The sequence below is a fragment of the Tachysurus fulvidraco genome, chromosome 26 (genome assembly GCF_022655615.1).
Source record: "Tachysurus fulvidraco isolate hzauxx_2018 chromosome 26, HZAU_PFXX_2.0, whole genome shotgun sequence".
Taxonomy (NCBI): Eukaryota; Metazoa; Chordata; class Actinopteri; order Siluriformes; family Bagridae; genus Tachysurus; species Tachysurus fulvidraco.
The window spans coordinates 3,268,020-3,293,653 of NC_062543.1; the positions used below are offsets into that span (position 1 = coordinate 3,268,020).

At 40.6% G+C, this 25,634-nt stretch overlaps 1 protein-coding gene across 12 annotated transcripts in view; it reads right to left on the reverse strand.

The window, feature by feature from the left end:
* LOC113641527 (M-phase phosphoprotein 8-like) overlaps nt 1-21,411 on the reverse strand; it is a 33,811-nt gene extending 12,400 nt beyond the window's left edge. For 6 of the 12 annotated variants that reach the window (XM_027144264.2, XM_027144243.2, XM_027144286.2 and 3 more), the window contains exons 1-10: nt 21,148-21,401; nt 16,615-16,836; nt 12,020-13,541; nt 11,807-11,928; nt 11,429-11,502; nt 7,376-7,525; nt 5,697-6,716; nt 5,532-5,607; nt 1,302-1,744; nt 375-463 (exon numbers count right to left, since the gene is read on the reverse strand). In XM_027144264.2, coding sequence (XP_027000065.2) covers nt 1,557-1,744; nt 5,532-5,607; nt 5,697-6,716; nt 7,376-7,525; nt 11,429-11,502; nt 11,807-11,928; nt 12,020-12,051 — 1,662 coding nt within the window. In that variant the 5' untranslated portion in view covers nt 12,052-13,541; nt 16,615-16,836; nt 21,148-21,401 and the 3' untranslated portion in view covers nt 375-463; nt 1,302-1,556. Of the gene's footprint in view, nt 1-374; nt 464-565; nt 673-1,301; nt 1,745-5,531; nt 5,608-5,696; nt 6,717-7,375; nt 7,526-11,428; nt 11,503-11,806; nt 11,929-12,019; nt 13,542-16,614; nt 16,837-21,147 lie in introns of all 12 variants that reach the window. The other 6 variants (XM_047809312.1, XM_027144299.2, XM_047809311.1 and 3 more) reach the window with 2 other exon arrangements.
* Nucleotides 21,412-25,634: the final 4,223 nt, after the last annotated feature.

Genomic DNA, 25,634 nt, shown 5'->3' on the forward strand with positions numbered 1-25,634 from the left:
AGACCAGCAACGTTTTGGTTCTACTTAAGAACCACTTTTAATGGTTCAGAGCCGGTGCTTTGGCGGTCGAAACAGAAAGAACTGGTTCTAAATTAGGCTCCGAACCAGCACTCAAACTGCCTCGGTGGAAAAGGGGCATAAATGTGACCCGGTCAAATTGCTGCTGGGAAGACTACAGATGCTATAAAATTCATTTATAAAACACATAATTCAACAAAAATAAAAATAATGAATTTTACCTGCAAAGACCATAGTATGGAACCATGTTTGACGTTTCAGTACTTTGTCTGCGTGTGCATACCTCACTAGATCGGACATGTATAAGGATTCAAATTTGTCATAAAACCTAGAAGTCTGTCGACATGCTGTCTTACCTGCTGGTCCAGGTTATAGTCTTCTTTGGAACCGAGTGCACGTTTCACAGCCATATGATTCCCATTTTTTACAGCATCCCGCAGCTCAGCTGTGTTTACAAAACAATCAACAAAAGAAACAGAGTAAAAGGTACGAATAAGTATCGGACAGTTCTGTGGTGGTGTGGAGATGGGGTGTGCGTAAAACGCACTGGGAGTTAAGGATGGATTTTCATCCTCTCCATTCGAGTTTTTTTTGAAAGTCTTCCAGTGTCATCCAGTCTAGATTCAGCTCAACTCCGAGATTGTACACAATGTACTGTGCAGCATCAGGATATTCATACAAACAGAAGTTTGACCTTGAAAGTCTAAGCTCTCAAGCTCAAGAAGATTTTATGCACATGAGAATATTACTCAGATTTACACTGAAAATGGGTCAGTACGTAACAATCCATATACTATACGTACAAAGATCGTAGAGCTGCTTCATATGTCTACAAACAAGAGCTGATGTTAAAATGGTGCATTCAATCTTTACATTGTAAATGCAAAAGCATTTATTTCAATAACGACTTTATCCTGTTTATGGACTCTATAAAACTCTTGGAGCATATATTAGCATGGCCAATCCACATACAGTACAGGCATGTTTTGGGAGTAGACCATGCAGCTGTGAGGGGGCAAATGCTATGCATTGCACCATCGAGCCACCCATTGTTCTATTTACTATAATTATTATTAGAGTGTATTATTTCACATGATATAAGGTCATATTGCCCAACCCTAATAGTTTGAGTCTCACTGAGACAGTGCCCCTTATTTTAAAAGCGTTATTTGTACGTATTCTATTTAGATACATCTCAATACGAAAAGGTTAAAGAGAACAAAAGAAGCGAATAAAACTCCCATAATTATAAAAATGTTGATGTAACGACTGTCGATACACACCAGGAGTTTTGTCAGAGAGTTCCAGGAGTCTTGAGAGTCCTGATTGTCATCGCAAGTGACAAGGAGGCGAGACTCGCTGTCTTCCGTCCTTTTCCTTCTTCTCTCCTTCCAACTCAAGTCTTCGGTCGACTCAGTAGATGCCATAGCCTCCACTGCGGGTCTCCTGTCCGACCGATCTAATCGGACATCCTCTGCCAGTCTCTGTCTCTCTTTCTGTGCCTCTTCCATTTTCCCCTTTCGTTCTCTCTGAGACTCCTAAAGCTTCTCCTTCCTCTTTTTCTCCTCCTCCTCCTCAAGTCTTTCTTTCCTTCTTCGTTGCTCTTCTTTCTGCTCACGCTGTACATCCTCCTTCATCTCGGCCACTGGTTCATTTGACCGGTCACTCTTTTCTGACTCCTGTGCGCTCTTTTCTCGTCTCTCATCTGCCTCCATGGCAATAGTGCCTGGAAGTGAGTAGGTAAGTGTTTAAAAAAAGAATTACCTAGTAAAATCACAGATGCTATAAAATTAATTTAGAAAACACATAATTCAACAAAAATAGTAATTCATTTTACCATTAATCCCTATAGACTGCAAAGAGCATAGCATGGAACCAGGCAAGTATATGAAAGAAAACCCCAAGTTAACCCAAGACAAATAAATCCTTTTACACGGGTACAAATTTACCCAAAGAAAACAGAGAAGGAATGTGAAATGCCCCAAGGATGCTTTAAATTCAGGTTTTCTTTGTTCACTGTTATCTTGTCTAGGGCTGAAACGATTCCTTGAGTAATTCGAGTAACTCGATTACGAAAATTATTTGAGGCAAATTCCTCTGCCTCGAAGCATCTTTTAATTCGTTTCAAAGCTCACGACACATGCTTGTGCAATTATTGTGTGACAACGTGCTTAGGTCAAAGCGGAAGGAGACGCGAGGCGTTAGCGGTCTTTTGATTTGAGCGTGCTACTGCGTGCTGCAAAATGGAAGGGCGCGACAACAATGTCAACTAGATTTGTAAAGTTCGTCGTGACAAACTTTGATGTTGGCTTTGACGAAGTATTCGCAAAGGCCGGTGCTTTTTGGAGGCGAATGGACATAAGTGATTAGTGTTACTTTTGGAGGCAAGTGAACAGAACGCTAGGGTGCCAGAACATTTAGAGGTAAGTGGAGACGAGCATGTGAGGTCATCGGAATACTCTTGAGAAAGTTCCCCACATTGTTCTGAGTGTCTTGATATGTCACATGTCAATGTTGTAAAAAGATTTTTGAGTTTGCATATTTCGGGGGCGGGGCTGTGGGACAACCGAAAGGCCATTCGCTACACCAATTTAAAACCTTGTTCAGAGTATCACCCTAAAGGAGCTGGCCGAGTTTGGTGTAGATAGTTCGAAAGCTTGCAGAGTTATAAACCTCCAAAATTTATAATGGGAGTCTATGGGGAAAAAAGGCCAATTTGAGACCCGGTACCGGAAGTACCGGTACTCGGATCGCTTAGAAAAGTATTAGCATAAAACTTCAGACCATCTGAATCGTGGCTCTTGATAAATTTTTATCTAAGCTTAAATAGGAAAACAGAATGTTGGCTTCTACAAAGCTAACATAATGAGCAAAGAGAAGAAACAAACAGATGAAAATGACAGAAAATGTCGAAATGAAACATTGCCTCAAAGCGCAGGGTAAGCGTCAGATCTGAGCATGTTGATATGTTTACATTTCTTCATTGCAATCGCATGCTCCTTTAAAGACTTAAAGCACACACACATTGAGAGAGAGAGAGACTTTTATATTCTGAATAATATATACTGTATATGATTAAAGCACTCGGTGTGAAACCATGCATGGACTCTAGGTCCAAGTTCCTGTCCATGTGTTTTGCCTCTTAAATACCACAAAGCATTCCGAATTAAACAGTAAAGGCTTATGTTATACCTGAGGTGTAGATTTTGAATCTTTTAGTTCTGAAAGTTAAGTTGCATGACTTAAAGGCAGTATTTTTGTATTATTTATTTATTTATTTATTTTAATGTATGCCTTAGTTTTGATCAATTTCAAATTACTTTTTTAAAGTATTTATTTATTTACTGTATTTATTGCATCTCAGAAAAGGGTTCGTTTAAAGCCCAGAATGTTTGGAACTTAAATGTACTTAATTATTCTCAGTCAACTTTGTCACTGTTCACAAGTACAAGTACAGACAGAGAAACAATGGGTAATTATCTAAATGTTTATTTTTGATAGAAAATATTGTTTTATGCATTGCATACTATGCATTTAAAAAAAATAAACGTTCATTTCAGTCACGACCACTTTGTCAAATGAGGATTTATAAGATGATATGCATACAGTTACGGGCGGTATGGTTATGTTCTGGGCAAAAATCCACACGCCTGCGTGGACAGAGCGGGGAGAGCAGCAACTAGAAAATAAAATAGACCCCCCGTATAACAGCAGAACCATTCATCATGCACAGTATTAAATATGCTCACTGATGCGAATGGGAATTTAAAGGGTTGGATAATATGGATGTCGTAACCGGATTGGTGCCCAACATGAACAGCTGATTATCAGCTGATGCATGCTTGACGACATGGCCTACCTGAACTAACACGATGCTTAATTTTTCTAAAAAAGGAAACCAATTAGTTGTTCGTTTTAAGAGACCCGTCTTATTTTCTCTTGTATATTTAACCTTCCTATCTTCCCTGGGTCTTTTTGACCCGGCTGGAAGATTTTAATGTGTCATAACTTGGGTTTTCTTCCACATATTTGCCTGAAATTTACCAGGATTGTTCCAAATTATGAACTTTGCAAGTAAAATTAATTTTATCTATTTTCGTTGAACAATGTGTTCAGAACAATATATATTTTGCGTTTTGGATCTGCTTGGGTCATTTTGACTCGGCCACATTTAGTGGGGCAAAAATGGTCAAAAAGTTTCAAAGCAATCTCCTGCCCTTGAAATATACCTCTTTTTTTTTTTTTTACCTCTATAGTGAAAATAATTAAAATTTTCTGTTTTTTTTTTTACTAAAAAATTAGGCATTTTTGTATATAGATAAGGTAATTATACCAAATATAATTTTTTGACTAAAAAGGTGAAAAAAAATGGCTATCATATACTTCATTTTTTATAAGCAGTCAAAACAGACAAGGTCAAGTAGCCTCAGCGCTCCTAATTTGTATAGGAGGACAATAGGAGGGTTAATATTGCTCTTTAATTAAGCAAAAATACATTTAATCCGATTACTCGATTAATCGATGAAATTTTCGGTAGAATACTCGATTACTAAAATATTTGCCATAAAATATAACAGCCCTAATCTTGTCCCCAATTGGGCAAACGCATCTCAGCTTTTGTTTTGTCTGAATGATTTGAAGTGCGTTTGACTGTATGTGTAGCCATGTTGGTAGATCAGGCTAGGCAAATGCATATCACAAGTGTGAAATTACAAATGCGTGTAGCTTTTGTTTTGTCTGGAGGCCAAATGAAATGCAATACCCAATGCTTTGAAGAGTGTTTGACTGTGTGTGTGTTCATTGTGCTATAAGGCCACATTCACACTGCAAGTCTTAATGCTCAATTCAGATATTTTGCTCAGATCTGATTTTTTTTGTTTGGCTGTTCACATTACCTTTGAAAATGTGGCCTATAGCAGATACCAGTGTGAACTGTTTGCTGTCGCCGTTGCGCTAAAAAGTTGGCGAGGTTATGGAGGAAGTATTGTGTCATCTGGTGCAAGCAAACATATTATGTAATGCTATGTGATGTATTCCATGCAAACATTATGACCTGGTTCACGTAACCACTTTATATAACACTCTTAACACACACACGTTACCAGTCACGTTTGTGTCACGTTTTCGCCGGCGCAAAAAAAAAAAGTTTTTGCCGGCGCATAATTGTGACGAATGTCGATGTAGATTGATGTAAAAGTCGCATCAAATCTGCCTTGGTTGTTCACACTGTGGCCACATTGGAAAAAAATCAGATTTGGGTCTGATTCAGGACCACATATGGAAGTGGCCCAAATGTGTTTTAAAACAAATCTGGGCCAGATTTGAGTGTTCACACGACTCCTGAAGAAGTCTGACCTGGTCACTTGACTTGGATTTGGGCCACTTTTACCTGCAGTGTTAACGGGGCCTAAAACGCAAGGGTGTGACCCATTGCACCACTAAATGTGACCCGGTGTTTAAAAAAAGAATTACCTAGTACATACGTTTATGTTTGAGGAATTTGTGTCACTTACCCTCCTTTACCTGATCAAACTCAGTCTTCTGCACTGGAGATTCCTCTCTCGCTTTTTTGTCAGGCTTTACTGAACTCTGCAATGTGACACAAAGACAAAAATTAAATGTAAAATTAACGATGCTAAGCACGTTTATGAACAACTAAATAAATAAACTACCCGCACCTTTGGTGTGTGAGCTGCCTGTTTCCTGGGCACACGATCCTTGGCCTCACAGTTGAGCAAAAACTTCTCAAAGAGATTATTAGGTGCAGCACCCTTCTCTACAGTTTCTTCCTTTTGCTCCTTCGGCCGTTCCTCCTCTCTCGGCTTGCTGGGAGCGGCTAAAACCGTAGAGGATGAAGATCCAGACAAATCCTTTTGAGGAGCAGAGTTCGAGTCCAGACCTTTAGGCTTGCTTTTTGCCTTTGCTGTAGCCCCGGCATCGCTGAAGTCAGGCTCATCCTCACTGCGCGATGACTTGCTGCTGCTCTTACTGCTAGTCAGGCTCTTCGACTTGTTTAGACCACTCTCTCTGAGCAGCAGAGCAGAACTGTCTGTCTTTTTGGGGTTCATGTCCTGAACCAAGTCTTTGAAACCTTGCAGCTTCAGTTCAGATTTGTTCTTCTTCTGGTTTGCCTTGGAATGATCACTCCCACTTTCACTCCGAGAGGACTTCTCTGTGGTTTTGGCAGTTGTAGGTTTTGCTGTGACGTGGAGGTTTCCTGTCGAAGAAGTGTCATCGGCGTATAATTCGGACGGTGCATCACTCTTGTCTGTCTCATCACCCGAGGACTCAATCTCTTTTTCTGACTTTGCCTTTTCTTTCTTCCTTTCTTCAACGATTTCTTTCTTTTGCTTCCCTCCGTCTTTAACTTTGATTTCTTTTTTGCGTTTCTTTGCAGGAGCGTCGTCGTTCTCATCCTCTTCCTTTTTAATAGCTCGCTTCTGGGAATCTGTGGGCTTATCTTTCTTAGTAGGTGGTAGTGTAGGGACTCTTTCCTCTTCTTCATCAGACTCAGGAGCAGGCAATGGTTGGTCCTCCTTCCATTTCTCCTTCTTTTTCTTCTTGTCCTTTTCAGACTTCTTATCCTCAGATTCCTCTGTGTGTTTTTTCTTTTTCTTACTAGGGGATTCTTTTAATTTATCTTTATCGCTGTCACTCTCAGAGTTTGCATCAAACAGTTCACTCTTCATAGTCAGCTTCTGAGGAAAAATTAAGAGATATTACACTGTTCACAAAATGTCAAGCTTCTTAGTCACATTTTATTATTCAACAGATCTTTCCTTTATGCCTCTTTTGAACCAAAAAGTGGTGGAAAAGAGGTGCTGGTTCAGAGCTAGCGCTAGTGCTGGTTCAAAGTTGGTTCCACTGGCGAACCTTCTAAGAACCGGTTTGCCTTTCCACCGGCTAGAGAGCCGTCATAGAGCCGAGTCTGACGTCACTGTATACGGGTCACGTTACCCAGCGCAGCAACGTTAGCGCAGCAGCGACAAAGACAAACACAAACACAACAATGGCGGATGTTGCTTTACTGTTAATGCTCATGGCTTTGTGAACCTACATTAGCATCCAAACACTGTGAATCCAACGTGTACTTGGAGGCTAAAAAAATTTAGCCTTAGCATGTAGCTACCTACTATCATGTGTGCTGATAACGTATCATATCGCGGTAAAGTAAAAGTGTATTAAACATTAGTATACTTAAGGTACATTATCAAATGCGCTAACAGTAGCCCCGCCAACAGCTCCTGACACAAGCGTTTCTTAAGTCTAGACCAGCAACGTTTTGGTGCTACTTAAGAACCACTTTTCCTGGTTCAGAGCCGGTGTTTTTTTGGGAAATCTCTTATTATAGTCTCACCATACTGGGGTCTTTCTTAAGTTTCTTCTCAGCCAGAGACCTCTCATAAGCCAGCAGCACCTCTCTACAATCCTCCAGGTGAGCTTTGGGCTCCCAGGTGTCATCATCTGATGAAAAGTTCTTCCACCTCACAAGGTATAAATTCTCTCCCTGAAAAGAAAATCACAAAGGCATCTAAAATCACAAGCATTTTAAAACATACACAGAAGCAACATTCGTTTTCATATTCTACATGTTAAAAGAAACAAGTTGCACAAAATGTTTAATATGCAATTAATGTGACACATTATGTGACACGGATGAACGCCATGGATGTTCACCATTCGCAATGTTGCTTAGTAACAGTAACCAGTTGGACTACTCGTCTCTCTGCCGATGTTTCTGGGCAGCACTCGACTAATCACTATAGCTTGAACACAAAGATCTGCATTCATTTGGATCAGAGTGTGTGGGCCTGCTTTCCTGTCAGTTGCACCATGGCTTCCTCTTACTGCTTATCTTTTCCCTGGTGCTTCAAAGTTTTCCCTATAATAACAGAACTCGGTCTCAACTTTTAATCATCATAGGAAAGCCCCAAGATCTACCATCTAATTAAAGTTAGATGCTTACATTCTGAGCTTATTTATTTTTATACACACGTGGAACTGATTTTGGGAATTAATGTCTTAAAAACAAAGAAAGTAAAAAGTAAGTGAATTGTGTGTTTGTGTGTGGTTCAGTCACATAATGCCAAATCGGTAGCCACGGTCAATCCGTCGGATCGGGAAAGGCAGAACGGTTATCCTTAGCGGCTATCTCCTGTTTTTTTTGCACTTTGTAAAGAGATGACTGGGTTGATGACAACAAGCATAAGCAGCCATCTATGTGACATGTCAGTTGGTGTATTTCCCTGTGCACGATGATTTGTTATACCAGGTTCACAGACAGTAATTGAACAAAAGTAAAGACGTAACCATTTAAGAGTATATTTTAGTATTCAGACATTCTGCAGCAGCTCTGGATCATTTTACAATATAACACTAAATCACGATACATCAAAGTTCGGTTCTTACATATCTCCTTGCTTTAGTCTGCAAGCTAATTTGCATTAAAGCAAACACAGACCTGTGTCACGCACACAAACACACAGAGTCAGTGAATAGGCACTAGTTCAATAGGGAAGAGTGTACACTAGTACTACAAGTAGTAGTGAGGACTCGTATTAGTGCTGTGTACAAACTATTGGATTTTACTCTCTCTGGAGACCAACTGGCACATCACATGGCTCTAAAATTGAGTGAGTGAGTGACATACGGCTAAGTACGGTGACCCATACTGAGAATTTGTCCTCTGCATTTAACCCATTCAAAGTGCACACACACAGCAGTGAACACACACACACACACACACACACACACACCGTGAACACACACCCGGAGCAGTGGACAGCCATTTATGCTGTGGCGCCCGGGGAGCAGTTGGGTGGTTTGGTGCCTTGCTCAAGGGCACATCAGTCGTGGACGGCCCGAGACTCGAACCCACAACCTTTGGGTTACGAATCAGACTCTCTAACCATTAGGCCACAACTTCCCCAAAAGGCTGCAAAGGGTGAAGGGCATCATCAAAGATCCATTTCACCCCAACCACGGACTGTTTACACTTCTCCCATCGGGCAGACAGTACCGTTGTCTCAGAGCCAGAACAAACAGACTGAAACATAGCTTCTTTCCCATGCCATGGCTGTTTCTGCACTGAATAGCTGATATGGTGTTAACAATCACCATTGTACTGTCACTTTTTCTTCAGTGTTTTGCACTATTTTGCACCACTTTAAAATCATGCATCCTTGCACCACCCAAAAACTATCATTGCACATCTGTATGTCCATCCATATTTATTCTGTTTATTCTGTGTATATGTATGTATATATACACATAATGACATTCCTTTTGTACAGCTATCTGTCATACCACTTCATACTGTAACATACTTATATAAAAATCACACTATACTGTATTTACCCTTATTCAGTTACATGTACATATTACTACCCCTTCTGTATAACCTCATACCCTTATTTATTACACTGCCACTTGTAAATAAGCCATCTATGCACTTCTGGTTAGATGCTAACTGCATTTCATCGGCTGTGTACATGTACCTTGCTCAATGACAATAAAGTTGAATCTAATCTAATCTAATCTAATCTAATCTAATCTAATCTAATGCACCAATGTTCATGTAGCACGGCTCTTGAACACACACGATAAGGGAAACATCTCTTACATCTTCAGCAAACGCTCTTACTTTTCTCTCACTTACAATACAAGTAAGAAGAAGACCTGCTGCTATACAGTACATAGTTGTTTCCATCACAATCTGCTGCTACATTAGCACAGAATGACCCTTAAAGCTAGCCTTTAGCTAATGCTAGTAAAGTTAGCTCAGTTTAGCTAAGCTAACTCCTGAGCAAGTGTAGCAACAATTAGCACGTAGTGACTGAAAACTCAGCCTGTTCACATTGCTCGTTTATCTGCACGATTTCAGCACAAAAATGTTGAGATGAACATCCGAAGATGGCATCCTAGCTAGCATGATAGGGACTAGCAGACTAGCTAGTACTCACATCTTCCACTCGCATGTCAATAATCCTTTCCACTTCGTATACATCCTCTTCTTCGTCCTGTTCGCTGTCCATTTGTAGATAAACGAGTAAGAAAAAACTATACTTCTTAACTTGCTACATAAACAGCATTGCCTTAACGTACAAACTCCACTGGAGTGCAGCAGGAGCTGTTGTGGTTAATGTGGACGTGGGTGCGCGCGGGCTGGGCGGGGCAGACAGTGGAGGGGCGGGGCAGACGGGGGAGGGGGGGCGCAGACTGGGGGGGGGGGCAATGTACGACCCTCTGTGGGCGTGGAGACGCTGCCCAGCATCACCAATGACCCTCATCCCTGAGAGACACACTCCTAGTTTATGAGTGACCTAATGAGTAAAACCGAACTCACCAGTGAGATCCACAGAGTTTTAAAATAATATATTTAATTAATTTAGCACCATTTTTGAAGTCAGATAAAGACATTTAGTTGTAGTCTGTATATGTAGGTAGGTATTTAGTGGATATTACTACTGACATCAATACCCAGAGTAAAACAGATCACAGATCATATTGATAACGCACACATCAGTGTAAGGCACAGTTCGTCTGTAGGACAGTTCCTTTGCAGATGGAGCCCAGGTTCCCGAAGAGGGCTGTGTGTTTTCTGACACTCCAGCACACTCTGCTTGAATCTTGAGAGAGGTTTTTGTATCTACAACAGGGTAGAAAGGTACCAGCTGAAGCTATGTGTTGAAAAATTCAATGAAATACAGCCAATTACATCATGGTCCACTCAATTAGCCACACCCAAAAACACAGACGTATACTGTTTATGCTAGAATGTTTAAATAATTGGAAGTGAGAGAGAGCTTCCTGAATTGGCAGACAACATACAGGGATGACTTCTTTTCCTGATTGGTTTGATGGTGGTGGTCTAAATGATCTGTGTTTGCTCTTACTGTACAGAGCCTGGGATGACATAGAGACATGAGTAAAGTGTGCTCTGACTACTGACCCCACACACCTAAGTGTGGAAGGATCATTCATTCATTCATTTTCTACCGCTTATCCGAACTTCTCGGGTCACGGGGAGCCTGTGCCTATCTCAGGCGTCATTGGGCATCGAGGCAGGATACACCCTGGACGGAGTGTCAACCCATCACAGGCACACACACACTCTCATTCACTCACGCAATCACTCACTATGGACAATTTACCAGAGATGACAATCAACCTATCAAACCCCCGAGGCATGGGGAGAATATGCAAATTCCACACACACAAGCTGGAGGCGGGAATCGAACCCCCAACCCTGGAGATGTGAGGCGAACGTGCTAACCACTAAGCCACCGTGCCCCCCGGAAGGATCATTTATTTAGTAAAATACATTAATATAAAGTATACACCACTTAAGCACCAACCAGAAGTTAGTCAAGGTTAGTAAAACCATCAAGGGTCAAAGTGCTTTGTGTACCTGTGATTTTTTCCCGGTAGAGTCTCTGTCTCTTGGTGGGATTGTACTGTATGTTGCTCGTCTGAATGCTGCATCTTTGAAGCGGATGGAGGAGAAAGTGGGGACAGTAGCATCTTGGTGTAAATATAATCCACATGTTTGCTGTGTATTTAAATAAAGAATTCTTCAGGTGTGGTTCAATTTAATACACAGTAAGCTGGTAGCTTTTTATTTCAGTGCTTTCAGTACTGGCATATTCTTTTTTAGGATTTCTAAATTGTCAAATAAATGAATACAATAAGTTCTAATCTTAATTACACCAATTACAATAATAATCTTAATTATGCACATCATTGCATCTTCTATAAAAAAAAAATTGTGTTTGTTTATCACACATACTCATTCTGCTTGTTGGACCGAGCCTCTTTCTTTTCAGTGTCAGCTGAGTGTGTGGAAACTGGGAGCTTTTCAGAGTGAACATGGCTTCTCTTACTTTCCCTTTGAGCCTCTCCATTCTCAGCCTAGATGAACACATTGGCACGTGTCAAAGAGATGGTAATAGCTTTTATTTCTTTGTATTATTATAATTGTTCATTGTACGTTTATACTAACCTTCCGTTTGCTTTTGGCATCTGCCGGTCCATGGTCTTGGTAGTACTGATGTCTCACAGGGATCTTTTCGTTAGCTTTAGCAGAAGATGAAGAGGATGATGAAGATGAAGACCCCCGCGTGGGACCTCAATTGTGTTAGGGACTCTGGCCAGAAGTGACAGGTCTATCTTGACTACCAGATTCCTCAGTCATCGATGAGAGACAGCAGAGGATTTCTCTGTACCACCAGTGTGTGGAGTTTGTGTCTGCCCGAATGCTGTTGTCCTTCATCTGGAGAAGCATCATTTGATCTGAAACTCCGAAGGTCGACATTGCTCCTTATGCCTTTGCTTTGGTGCAGGTCTCTGATTGGATGTAGAGTCTGCAGGAACTTTAGCAACATTTGGGGGTGGACTAAGCTCAGAGTCTGATTCTGAGGAAGAAGAGGAAGAAGAGGTAAAAGGCCACCATGTTGGCTGGACAACAGGAGTAGGCGAAGGTGGGGACAATTGAGGAGAAGGGTTGGAGTCTACAACTCCAGGATTGGAGGAGTGTTCTTCACTGCTTCTCCTCCTCTTCTTCCACTTCTTGACCTCCTGCTCAGGCCCAGTGCATTCAGTTCACAGCTGATGCTGACTGTTGGTGTGGGGTCTCTGCTTAGGCTATACCGCCTGCCATTCAGCATTGTGCTCCTTCCTCCTCCTCCTCCTCCTTTTCTTTTCTCTTTCTCCTTTCTCTTTTCTCCTGTCCTCTTCCTCCTCCTCTTCCTCAGAACTTCGGACCCAACGTTGCCTTATTAGCTGCTCCTCCGCCAGTCTCCTGTGACTTTGAGTTTCTGTAATTTGGACCAGGGCTCTTCCTTGGGCCTTACCTCGGCTATGCGAATCTGGCTCTTGACCCCTTGGATTTTGATCCTTCTGAGAAGTTCTAGTGCTGGGAACTTCCTCTCTGGATTTTGTGTCTGGTTTTATGCTGGTGCTGTCTTGAGTTTTGAGGTTTTGAGTGGGACCTAGCTGCAATCTCTGGAGCAGGCCAAGGTGATGGCCTAGAGCTAGAACTCTGGACCGATTTTGTCTCAGTCACAACCTTAAATTTGGGTGTGGGGCTAGGCTTCGGTTTGGAATTTAAACTGTGACTCAATTTGCTCTTATGATCACTGTGTCTATGCTCAGTGTTACAGTTAGTGGTAGACAAGTTCCTAGCCTTTGTTTTGGGGCTGAAGTTGGACCTGGAGCTAGTAGGACCAGCACTAGCGGGATGTTTTTGTGGAGTCTCTTTGTGAGCTGGGTTGTGTTTGGAATGATGCTGTGGAAGGGCAGTTTGTCAGTTTCGGGCTGGGTTCAGGGCTCTGGTTTGGGCTGTAGCTTCCTCTTCTTCCAAGGCCTGAATCTCTGTCCCAGTATCTTCCTGGAGATGGTCCTCTTTCAGAGTCGAAGCCTGCACCAGAGCCGTGACCTCCTGGGTCGTGATCTGACTGTTGAGTTTTATGAACCTTCTCAAGCCACTTGTCCAGCTGCCAGTGTGTCAGGGACGAACCTTTATTCTGGAAACAAATCAAGACAAACAATTAGTTCACAAAACAAACAATATTAAAATATTAAAATGTAATTGTTCTAACAAAATGACACTAAATTGATGTTGGTGAAATGATGATTAAAATATCCTTAAGGTATTTTGATTTAGTTTAGCTGTTACATCATTCTACAATTGATAGCATCACATTTCATGGCATCTCTACTTCATTGTTTACACCATGAAAGAAATACTGTAATAAAGGATATTTTTGTCTGATTGGCCATTTGCTTAAGAAATCTATATTGGATATGATCAAAAGTCAATACGTCTATTTCTACCAGTTTTATGCTACAAATAAATAAATAAATAAATAAATAAATAAATAAATAAATAAATAAATAAATAACTGGACTGCTGAAAGGTTCTAAAAAAATTATAACTCTGTATTTGCCTGTGTGCATGTTGTTGCATAAGAAAACAGCAAAGAAAAGTGAGGCAATTCTCACTCCAGAGCACCAATAGTTAGTTAGTAAAGAAAAGAATTAGGTTCTGGTAGAACAGTTCTGGTATTTTGTGCAGTGGAAAAAAGGCCCACGGATACATAAAGACAACTAAACAAATATGTTCTAGAGACTTCTGAAAAGCACCCATACCTTATCACCGTCATCCTCATCACTACTGAGTTTCAGGTCATGTGTGGTCTGTGTGTGTGTGTGTGTGTGTGTGTGTGTGTGTGTGTGTGTGTGTGTGTGTGTGTGTGTGTGTGTGTGTGTGTGTGTGTGTTAACCAGCATGAAAAAGCATGAAAAAGAACAATTACTGTATAACCTTAGATAATGAGTGTTGAGTGTCATCCCAAAACACACACAAAAACACTCCCTTCATTGTGGATTGGTTGTTGTGTGTAACTAGGATCATTCTGCTTATGATAATCTCTTCTTTAATAACTCCATGAGGTTTATGTACTCGATGAAGCCTGTGAGAGCTGGGGAGGAAAGAGCATCCATTTACATTTCCAGCATTAGGCAGATGCCCTTATCCAGAGCAACTTGTGCTGGCCTTGCTCAAGGGGCTCAGCAGTGGCAGTCTGGTGGACATAGGAATCAAACTCACAACCTTCCAATTGGTAAACCAACACCTTAATCACTAAGCTACCACATTCCCACATACGTTAACCTTCCAAATGAACTCGACCTGAAACCATCGATCGGTCTCAAGCCGCCTCTTTCCCTTCCCATCTGTATATAAGGCTGTATTTTATGTATTATGACTATATATTTCAATCCATTCAGAATACAACTGCCAGTCTATTATCAATCCACACAGACCAGTTAATCCACGCAGTGAGAATGGGTGGGGGATTGTTTTTATATCTTGGTATCTTGGCAGTAACCAAAGCACCAGGGAAAATTTTACTGAGGTTTAATTTAGGATCGGAAGCATAGAGTTAATTAGGTGGTAATTAGAAGGTCCTCTAATAGATAATAATACTGTATATCTTAAATATAGTGATGGTAGGCTCAAGTGGTTAAGGCTCTGGGCTGTTCTAATACATACATACATACATACGTGTGTGTGTGTGTGTGTGTGTGTGTGTGTGTGTGTGTGTGTGTGTGTGTGTGTGTGTGTGTGTGTGTGTGTGTGTGTGTGTGCGCACTAAATAATAGTCAGAGGCAATCCAGACATGTGTCCAACTTACGACTTGTGAGGGGTCACACATGGCATCCTTATACGTATCTCAACAGAATTAGGGCCACAGTTCAGGGTCACAAATACACGAGAGGACGAAGCTGGCTGTTTTTTTTTTGTTTTTGTTTTTTTTTCAAATGATTTTTAAATTGTTCTGTGAGGTTGATTGGAAACATATATTCAGTAATATAGATTAAAATGAATTAAAACGTCCTCACAAAGATAGTTAAACCAATGTGTGTGTTTCTAGAACCTTTAAGTGCCCCTAAGTTACCCTTATAGTAATGCCCATGAAGATATTCTCTTTTTCCATGTATGTATGTATGACTAATTCTGGCACACACACACACACACACACACACACACACACACACACACACACACACACACACACACACACACACACACACACGCTTGTCAAACTGTCCTTATGGGGACCTTTGATATTTATTAATGCTGAATGCAGCTGATTAACATTATCGTGCACCTCATTCTAACTAGCAACTCAACAGCAACTTAACCTCAGTACCAGAAAAGAAAGTTTTAAAAACAAAAAGAAAAAATTAAATAAAAGATGCCAGCACCCATAAGGTCAGATAAAACACTATTATTCCCTGGGTCCCCACTATGATATAAAAACATGTCCACACACACACACACACACACACACACACACACACACACACACACACACACACACACACACACACACACACACACACACACTCTCTCTCTCTCTCTCTCTCTCTCTCTCTCTCTCTCTCTCTCTCTCTCTCTCTCTCTCTCTAAAGCTGGTCTCTCTAAAGCTAAAGATCCTTTCATTCATCAACTTTCATTTGTTTGCATTCTTTCGAATCCAAAACGAAACCCACTGGACAAGACAATAACAGGAAAGAAACGACTTTTATTACTGCCTCACTTCAGATCCCAATAAATAGTTTTGAAATCACCAACAGTCGAAGGCTGACATATGTGCTAATGACTCATGCCATTTATACTTGTGATAAATGCGAGTTCTAGCAAGTAGGAAGGAAGTTTTCAGTGTCCAGAGGAGATGAATCAGAGCTGAGAGATTTGCCCAGGTTTCCGCTAACGTGCGTGTAGGACCTTCTCGTCCTCTATCCTCCCTCTCCCTCTTTCTCTCTCCTTCTTTAGATTCTCTCATGTTTTTTTGATGTTTTTACGCTCTGACCGGTCGGCTTCATACCGACAAGACTAAAGACGTAACTCCTAAACAGCTTTTAGGCTCTAGGGCTTCCTCAGGAATGCCTTCAAAAAGGAACCAGACAGAAGATTTTTCAGTTTTTCAGGTTGTTTTTTTTTCCGAAGGTTCGTTCCTCTTCTGAACCTCACCACAAATCATGAGCTTCTAAAGAACTGGAGCTGTGCTGAACTCTATTTAAGCTCACTTACCTTGCTGTAAAGACTGAACTTTGCTTCCAGGCTTGGATGCGTTTCAGAGCTGAGGCTCAGATGATGAATCATTCACAACAGGAGAACATCTCACTACACTTATAATCCATAACGGTCCTCCTCTCCTGGATCGGTCTCTCAGAAGAGCTTCAGGATTAGACGAGACGAGACTAGAGCCCGGCTGATGTTCTTGTTGTGAATTTGCAATGAAAACTTCATAGCCTGTGAGACCAGAGAGAGAAAAGAGATGCTGTAGAGCATCAACATGAGGATGCGGCCTGACAAAGTGGTTTCTTTTTTACTGTCCAGATTGGGGCTGGCCTCAGACTCCTCTTCATCATATCTAGTCTTTTAATATTGGAGCTCAGTGACGTTTTATATAGGATGAGATGATTTCTTTCTTTCTTTCTTTCTTTCTTTCTTTCTTTCTTTCTTTCTTTCTTTCTTTCTTTCTTTCTTTCTTTCTTTCTTTCTTTCTTTCTTTCTTTCTTTCTTTCTTTCTTTCTTTTTTCTTTCTAGTTTCTGAAAAACAGCCCATCTGGATTCTCCTTTATGCCCTGTGACATTGAGGTGACAGAAATCACACTTTCACTTCATTCTGATGTTTCATGTCAAGATCTTTCCCTGAGGCTATTATGATGCTGCCACATGATTGGCTGATCAGATAACTGTATGAACTTTCAGGTGTTCCTTATAAAGTGGACAGTAACACAAATTCATAACTTTGTAGGTATAAAATTAACTCAAAAAACCTTTCCACACAATTGAGCTAACAAACTTTAGATACTTTCACATTTTCTCGCTTAAAACAAGGCCCAAGTGTGGATTTAAATAGTAACAAACACACACACACACACAAACACATACAAACACACACGCACACAGACACACACACACACAAACACACACGCAGACAGACACACAAACACACACAAACACAAACACACACGCACACAGACACACACACACGCAGACAGACACGCAGACAGACACACAAACACACACACAAACACAAACACACACGCACACAGACACACACACACAGACACACACACGCAAACACACACATACACACACACACACACACACACACACACAAACACACATGCACACAGACACACACACACACACACACACACACACACACACACACACACACACACACACACACACACACACACACACACACACACACACACACATGAGTTATGTACAGAGCCATACTAAGATCATGTGCTCACTTTTTCCCCCTCTGAAACTCACTGGTGTGTGTGTGTGTGTGTGTGTGTGTGTGTGTGTGTGTGTGTGTGTGTGTGTGTGTGTGTGTGTGTGTGTGTGTGTGCGTGCCTCCATCACCGGGGCTCTGACGGCAGCATAGCAGAAGCGAGGCAACTGATTGGCTGACGCTGTCCAGCGAGTGGGAGACTGACTCATAGTAGGTGGGCTGGAGAGACGCTGACTCACTCAGAGTTGAGGAGAGAGAGAGAGAGAGAGAGAGAGAGAGAGAGAGAGAGATGGACAGAGAGGTAAACTCTCCCAGCTATACACATGCTCTCATTCCTCTTCCTCCCTCCTCTATATATTACATACTAAGTGGTGTTTAGCTGCTTGGCTGCTGCTGTTTGTTAAACAGCTCCAGGCCTCTGGGACACTCGCTGACTTACGCTGATCATTTATCAGCTCCTGTAGTCACTCATCTCACCGCTGGACAAGTCCTTCTTTCGCTCTGTCGTTCATTCTTTCAGTCTTTTGTTCTGTCATTCTTTCTTTCATTCTTTCGCTCTGTTGTTCTTTCTTTCGCTCTGTTGTTCTTTCTTTCATTCTTTTGCTCTTTTTGTTCTTTCGCTATTTTGCTCGTTTTTGTTTCTTTGTTCTTTCTGTTTTTATTTTTTGCTTGTTTGATTCTATTTTTTTGTTTTTTTCTTTGTTGCTGTCTATCTATCTATCTATCTATCTATCTATCTATCTATCTATCTATCTATCTATCTATCTATCTATCTATCTATCTATCTATCTATCTATCTATCTATCTGTCATTTGTTTTACTTTCTTTTTTCTTTTTTTCTTTATTGTTGTTGCATTGTTTGCATTTATCTTTCTTTACTTGACATTTTCTTTCTTTCTTTCTTTCTTTCTTTCTTTCTTTCTTTCTTTCTTTCTTTCTTTCTTTCTTTCTTTCTTTCTTCCTGTCTGCTCTTCATTTCTACTTTCTTTCTTTTTCTTATTACTTTCTTTCTTTCTTTCTTTCTTTCTTTCTTTCTTTCTTTCTTTCTTTCTTTCTGTCTGCTCTTTGTTTCTACTTTCTTTCTTTTTCTTATTACTTTCTTTCTTTCTTTTTCTTTCTTTCTTTCTTTCTTTCTTTCTTTCTTTCTTTCTTTCTTTCTTTCTTTCTTTCTTTCTTTCTTTCTTTCTTTCTTTCTTTCAGCCCCAGCGCTCTGTGCACCTTTAATGACCGATTCCTGAGTACAGTTACTTGATTAAAAGAGTCCCTTAATTAACTGAATCTCACTTATAATCAGCTCCAGTATGAAATAATGACCTGACGGCTGCTTGAGTCACACCTGCAGCTTGTTATGAGACACGGAGCAGTAACCATTTAATGAAATGCCACATGGCTGGATGTCACATGCTGTAATGTGCAGTGTGTAATAACACCTTTCTTTCTTTTGTTCTTTTTTCTCTCGTTGGTTTGTTTGCTCTTTTGTTTGTTCTTTCTTTCTTTCTTTCTTTCTTTCTTTCTTTCTTTCTTTCTTTCTTTCTTTCTTTCTTTCTTTCTTTCTTTCTCTTTTCAATCTTTCTTTCTTTCTTCTTCCTTTCTTTCTTTCTTTCTTTCTTTCTTTCTTTCTTTCTTTCTTTCTTTCTTTCTTTCTTTCTTTCTTTCTTCCTTTCTTTCTTTCTGAAAAACAGCCCATCTGGATTCTCCTTTATGCCCTGTGACATTGAGGTGACAGAAATCACACTTTCACTTCATTCTGATGTTTCATGTCAAGATTTTTCCCTGAGGCTATTATGATGCTGCCACATGATTGGCTGATCAGATAACTGTATGAACTTTCAGGTGTTCCTTATAAAGTCGAGCCTTTTTTAATATTTGTCAAGCAAGTCTCAAGTCTCAAATTTGCGACTTAAGTCTGACTCGAGTCAAGTCGAGTCCCCCATCTCTGAGTCGTTTAACTCAAGTCCGAGTCAAGTCTCAAGTCATGAATGTCAAGTCAAAGTCAAGTCGAGTCTTTTTTAATATTTGTCAAGCAAGTCTCAAGTCTCAAATTTGCGACTTAAGTCTGATTCGAGTCAAGTCATATGACCCGAGTCCCCCATCATCTTTCTTTCTTTCTTTCTTTCTTTCTTTCTTTCTTTCTTTCTTTCTTTCTTTCTTTCTGTGTATTTCTAAACACACATGTTCACACTAAATGAAATGACTTCAAACCCAGTTTACCTGACAGAGACATTCTATCCAGACCAGGATGAAGTGTTTGTATGTATGTATGAATGAATGAATGAATGAATGAATGAATGAATGAATGAATGAATGAATGAATAGATGAATAAATAATTAATGAAGACAAATTCGTTTTAACCCCTGGGTGTACAAACTTAGGTCATTTTGTACTTTTTACACATTTTGACCCAGTTTTTCACAACGTTTCCGTATCATTCTAACAGAATTTATAAAACAGTTTATCATCAACTTTTATTTATTTATTTATTTTTGGGAAGACTTTAAGCCGTATAATTAAAAAAAAAACTAGTGAACATTTCGTCTCAGAGGGAAACACAGTCAATGGTTGGATTTGATCCAGGATCAACACAGAAGTGCCAGGAAAGTGAATGATTCACTCCGCTTACATTTCCTACTGATCGTAGATCAGACTTATTGTTAAAAACGTTGACTAAGACAATGAGTCGATTTGTAGGAATCTGATCCAGGATCTGTGTTTTGAGCTCAACATCCTCCTGGATGCTGATTCAGTAGCTCCGACATGTGAGGCACGTATGAAATGATTGTGGTTAGCCACCGCGAGGGGATGTTAACGCTCCGGACGTTTCTGTTTATACACAGGAGTGAGACGGCGAGAGATGACTCCAGACTTATGAATGACTCCGTCAAGCCAGAGTTTGTGTGTGAGTGAGTCAAACTTCCTCAGCTTGTTTGAAGAAAAAAAAAGAAAGAAAGACCTCTGTGTGAATTTGGATGAAAGAACTATGACCTAGAAAAATATCTATAAATATATACAAACAGCAGATTGATGAAAAGGAAGAAAGTTTGTTCTGCTCTTGATGATAATGAATTTCAAGAAAAGATGTTTGAAGAGCGAAAGGAATGAAATGGAGGAAGAGGGAGAAAAAAAAACATAGATTAGGTAGAGATAGAAGGAAAAGAAAAGAGACAGTGTGTGTGTGTGTGTGTGTGTGTGTGTGTGTGTGTGTGTGTGTGAGAGAGAGAGAGAGAGAGAGAGAGAGAGAGAGAGAGAGAGAGAGAGAGAGAGAGGAGAACAGGCTTGTTTGCTTTAACACGAGCGCTGATTGACGTACTTGCTCGCAGTGACTCAGTGAGTGGATGGAGGACCGTGAAAGTTCATGTTGGGAATAGTATGATGAGAGTGAAGAGGGGGCTGCGACCGTTCTGTCTCCTACCACACAGCATACGGACCGGCATGTGCACACGCACGTCACTCCGCTGGCCACGGCAACCGCCGTAGAAACGGCATCCACTCATCCCTGCTGCGTGGCCTCCTCCTCCTCCTCCTTCTTCTTCTTCTTCTTCTTCTTCTTCTTCTTCTTCTTCTTCTTCGTCTTCATCCCTGCACTTTAGAAAGAGACATGAAAGAAAAATAACAATTCATTTGATTTCAGACAGAAATCACTCGTACGCAATTAGAAGATTAGCCAAAAGATGGAAGTATTTTAAGGAATCGATGAAGGGAAGGCAATTAAATCGGTTATCACATATGTCGAGCATATCATCAGCTCGGGTCTCCAGGACAGGAAGATTCCATATCCAGGCCTCTTAAATACATTTTAATTCGATGAGTAAATAAAATAAAATAAAAAATACAGAATCAGAATGATTTAAGAATGATTTTGTATCTAAAAACCTTCAGATATACAGAGAGAACCTTCCTAACTCATTTATCTTCATAGTGTTAAGTGCTGAAAAAATAGTTTGGAACGTTATGATTACGTTTGAGGTTGTGATGGTGATGAAGAACGTGACAATGCAAGCTGAAGTTTAAGAGAATGAAATTCCAATTAGTTATTAGCTAGTAGTTAGCTAACTGTGCTTATGCTTGCTCATTAAATTATATAGACCGGACTGGGCTTGTAGGACAACGAAAAAAATATAGAAGTCATGGAATATTTCAAGAAGAAGAAGAAGAAGAAGACTGAGTAGGAGGAGGAGGCGGACGAGGGGGAGAAGAAGAAGTAGTAGAAGAAGAAGTAGAAGAAGAAAAAGAAAAAGAAGAAAAGAAAGATGACCGAGGACTAGAAAAATAAGAAGTTAAACAAGAAGAAAAAAGAAGACAAAGGAGAAGAAGACTGAATCTTAAGAAGAATCTTACATTTTAGCATTGCTTTAACATAAATAAAACACAATCCAATTCTAAAGCGAATTTCTTCATGTGTTCTTCTGGGACTGTGTTGTAAAGTCAGTGAGTCCTGTTCAGCCCCCTGGCTGGTGGTGACATTTAAACCAAGGTAGCGCTGCATCTATTTGTGAGTGCCAGGCCCACGCATTACGCTCGGAGAATGTCAAAACTGCGAGCTGCCTGCCACGATGATCATTTCCTTTGACATTTCTCCAGCACTGTCAGATAGGTTAGTACCGTAATTGCCCTCCACGTGAAGCGAGGGGGGGGGGGGTAGCAGGAACGATTTCGGACACGAGTCTACATCAACACGGCGCTCTCACCTCCCAGCCGTGGAGCAAGGTCACCTCACACCCACTGCACCTTGCTAAGTCCACATTAGCATGAGGTCTAACGAGGCTCGAGGGGGAAACAGTGCTAACTGCAGCCACTGTCTCATAATCTAACCTGCTAGTGCACATTATTAGCCCTAAAGCCTTCATTATTTGCATTAGCCTTTTATTTTAAGTTTGAAGCCATGCTGCTGTTCGGTTTATGACCCCTAAAGGGTTGGGGTTTCACAAAAATTACAATTGCATAAAAAAAATTACAGTTATTACATTTAGAAGCCGAGGGGTGATTTTTTATTTTTATTTTTATTTATTTATTTATTTATTTTTCCAGGGCTTTGGATTTAGTGCACAAAAACCCAGCTTTCCAGACAATGCCATACACACATTCTCAAATACTGTACACATCTCCTTTCTTATTTCTACATGTTGTACATATTGTTTACTCGAGATAATATGCCTCGATGAAATGACACGTGGCTGAATCAAGAAAAAAAAAACCCTGAGAAAACCATGTGTGTGTTGAATCATGGTGTTGATAGCATCATTGTAAAGTTGCTTCTCTGATTAATACACCACGTTACTGATGATTACTGATTCACATCCTTCCATCTTTTGTTCAAACACACTGACTTTCGGTGGGAATAATATTTTAAGCTACATTATAGGGCAGTGGTGGCTCAAGCGGTTAAGGCTCTAGGTTGTTGATTGGTGGATCGTGCCCTAGCACTGCCGAGCTACCGTTGTAGGGCCCTTGAGCAAGGCCCTTAACTCTCTCTGCTCCAGAGGTGCTGTAAAAGGAATTTGTCGAAAGAAGTATTGAGTCAAACCACATTTCTGTTAACAGCCATATACACTAATAAATTTACATTTCCAGCATTTGGCAGACGCCCTTATCCAGTTCGACTAACATTATCTAAGTTTTATTTTTTTTTATACAACTGAGCAATTGAGGGTTAAGGGCCTTGCTCATGGGCCCAACAGTAGCAGCTTGGTGGACCCGGGATCAAACTCACAACTCTAGTGCAGTTGTAACATTGCAACTTGCAAATTCCCCTCCCAACCACCAGAGGGAAAAACTTCCAGTTAACTTTCTAAATCACGCTGTATAGAAACTGCTGCTACGCTACAGCATGTGCAAAGTATTGTTAGTTTGGAATACTATTCTGAGCCAGTTGCTCTTTGTTTACCATTTGCTCACTTTGTATGAGCTTATTGGTTTTGTCTGCGTAATAAAGCCGCAAACAGATCCTTTACATTCTGCATATAATCGTCTCACACACTATCCGGACGAAATCTCTGCACCGGCTTGAAGACAATCATAAAAACTCAGTTTGCACCACTTCCGTCAAACCTAAGCTTAGATTCAAAGCGACCGTCGTGTCTCGAACAAACAGCAACACGCTAAAGAAGTGGCGGAATGTGTTCGCCGTCCGTGTTCTCGCCGTGATGTTAAATGGTTCTATTTGTGGTGCAAATCCTTTCCTTTGTAGCATGTCAAAGTCTCCCTCCAACATGGTGCGTCTTTCACATTTTGGTTTCACACTCCCTCTCCATTTACAGCATTTAACAGACGCCCTTATCTAGAGCAACTTACATTTTATCTAATTTTTTTATACAACTGAGCAATTGAGGGTTAAGGGCCTTGCTCAGGGGCCCAGCAGTGGCAGATTGGTGGATGTAAGAATCGAACTCACAATCTTCCGATTGGTAGCCCGACAACCACTAGGCTACCAAATCCCACTCCCTCCCTCCCTCCCTCAATTTTTGTTTCCCGTTTCCCCTTCATCTCATCTCTGTATATTTATCGTGTTGCTCTTTTTTTTGTTGAATTAGCCACAGCTGAGTGTTCATCTGTCCTACTTCTACTCAGTACACTGATGTGACGACTGAAGCTGAAGCAATAAAAGTGTCCATGTCATTATTTAAAGCTCTGTGTGTAAGATCTGGGTTTCTTCTCTTTTACTTTACCATTGTGTGTGTGTGTGTGTGTGTGTGTGTGTGTGTGTGTGTGTGTGTGTGTGTGTGTGTGTGTGTGTGTGTGTGTGTGTGTGTGTGTGTGTTATTATGAGAAAAATGCATCAGGGTGTACTAATCTTTCACATCGGTTGCACTTTCAGCCACAGATAAGCAGTGTTGAAACTCTATAAATAACAGCTAATTCTTGGAAATAAGCACAAACTAATACAAAACATTATGATAAGAGAAAGAGAAGTCACATAAGCATAATGCTAGTATGATGCAAAGTGCTTATGGGTGTAGCTTTTCTCACAACTTCATTCATAAGGAGATTATTAGCTCGTCTGTATTTCTCGGGAGGTTTTACCGGGTCATTTCTCTTAATCAAGAGATATCGATCTTTCCACGAATCGGCGATTTGAGCTACAGTAGCTGTACAATGATGTTAGTGTTATGAGATTAACATTCATGGAACTTTATGACCTCTCTTGTGGTTGTTTGGAATGTTGATTTGTCTAGGAAAGTTAGCAGTTGACGGTTAGCTATGACTGAAATTTCTAGTCTTGTAGAACGTTTTCTTGATATTTTACTAACACCTATGAGTGAAATGTTGACGTTCCAGACATTTCTATATTATTTCTACTGTCACTGTATCTTTAGATAATTCAATAATAGATTTAAACAAGTATGTGCTAGCTAGCTAAATCATTACACTGTAGGTAATTAGCTAGTTTACTGTATGTGCAGTGTCTGTCATTTTTCACAATTTTATCTGCAAGAGTGCAAAACAAATCCTTTACGTTTTCTTTACGTTTTAAAGTGATACTATTAGCCCAAGTTCTCTCCCTCTGCAAAAAAAAAAAAAAGGCTGTTAGACGTTTTTTTTTTCTTCCGGTTTTAACGAGCAGTTTGAAGATTTTGAACAGTGACACTCCGAAGCTTTTGTCTGCTCCCGGAGTGGACCCGATTTGCCCCATACTGTCCTTTCTGCTGCTGAATCTCTACCTGTGCTGTTAATATTAGATGACAGCATGCAGTTGAACACTTCAGAAACCCCAGGATCCTTCCACCAACGTGTCACAGCGTGAAGCACAGATCTCCACGAGCAACCTTCATCTTTTTAATAGGGCCCGAGGAGGTGAAC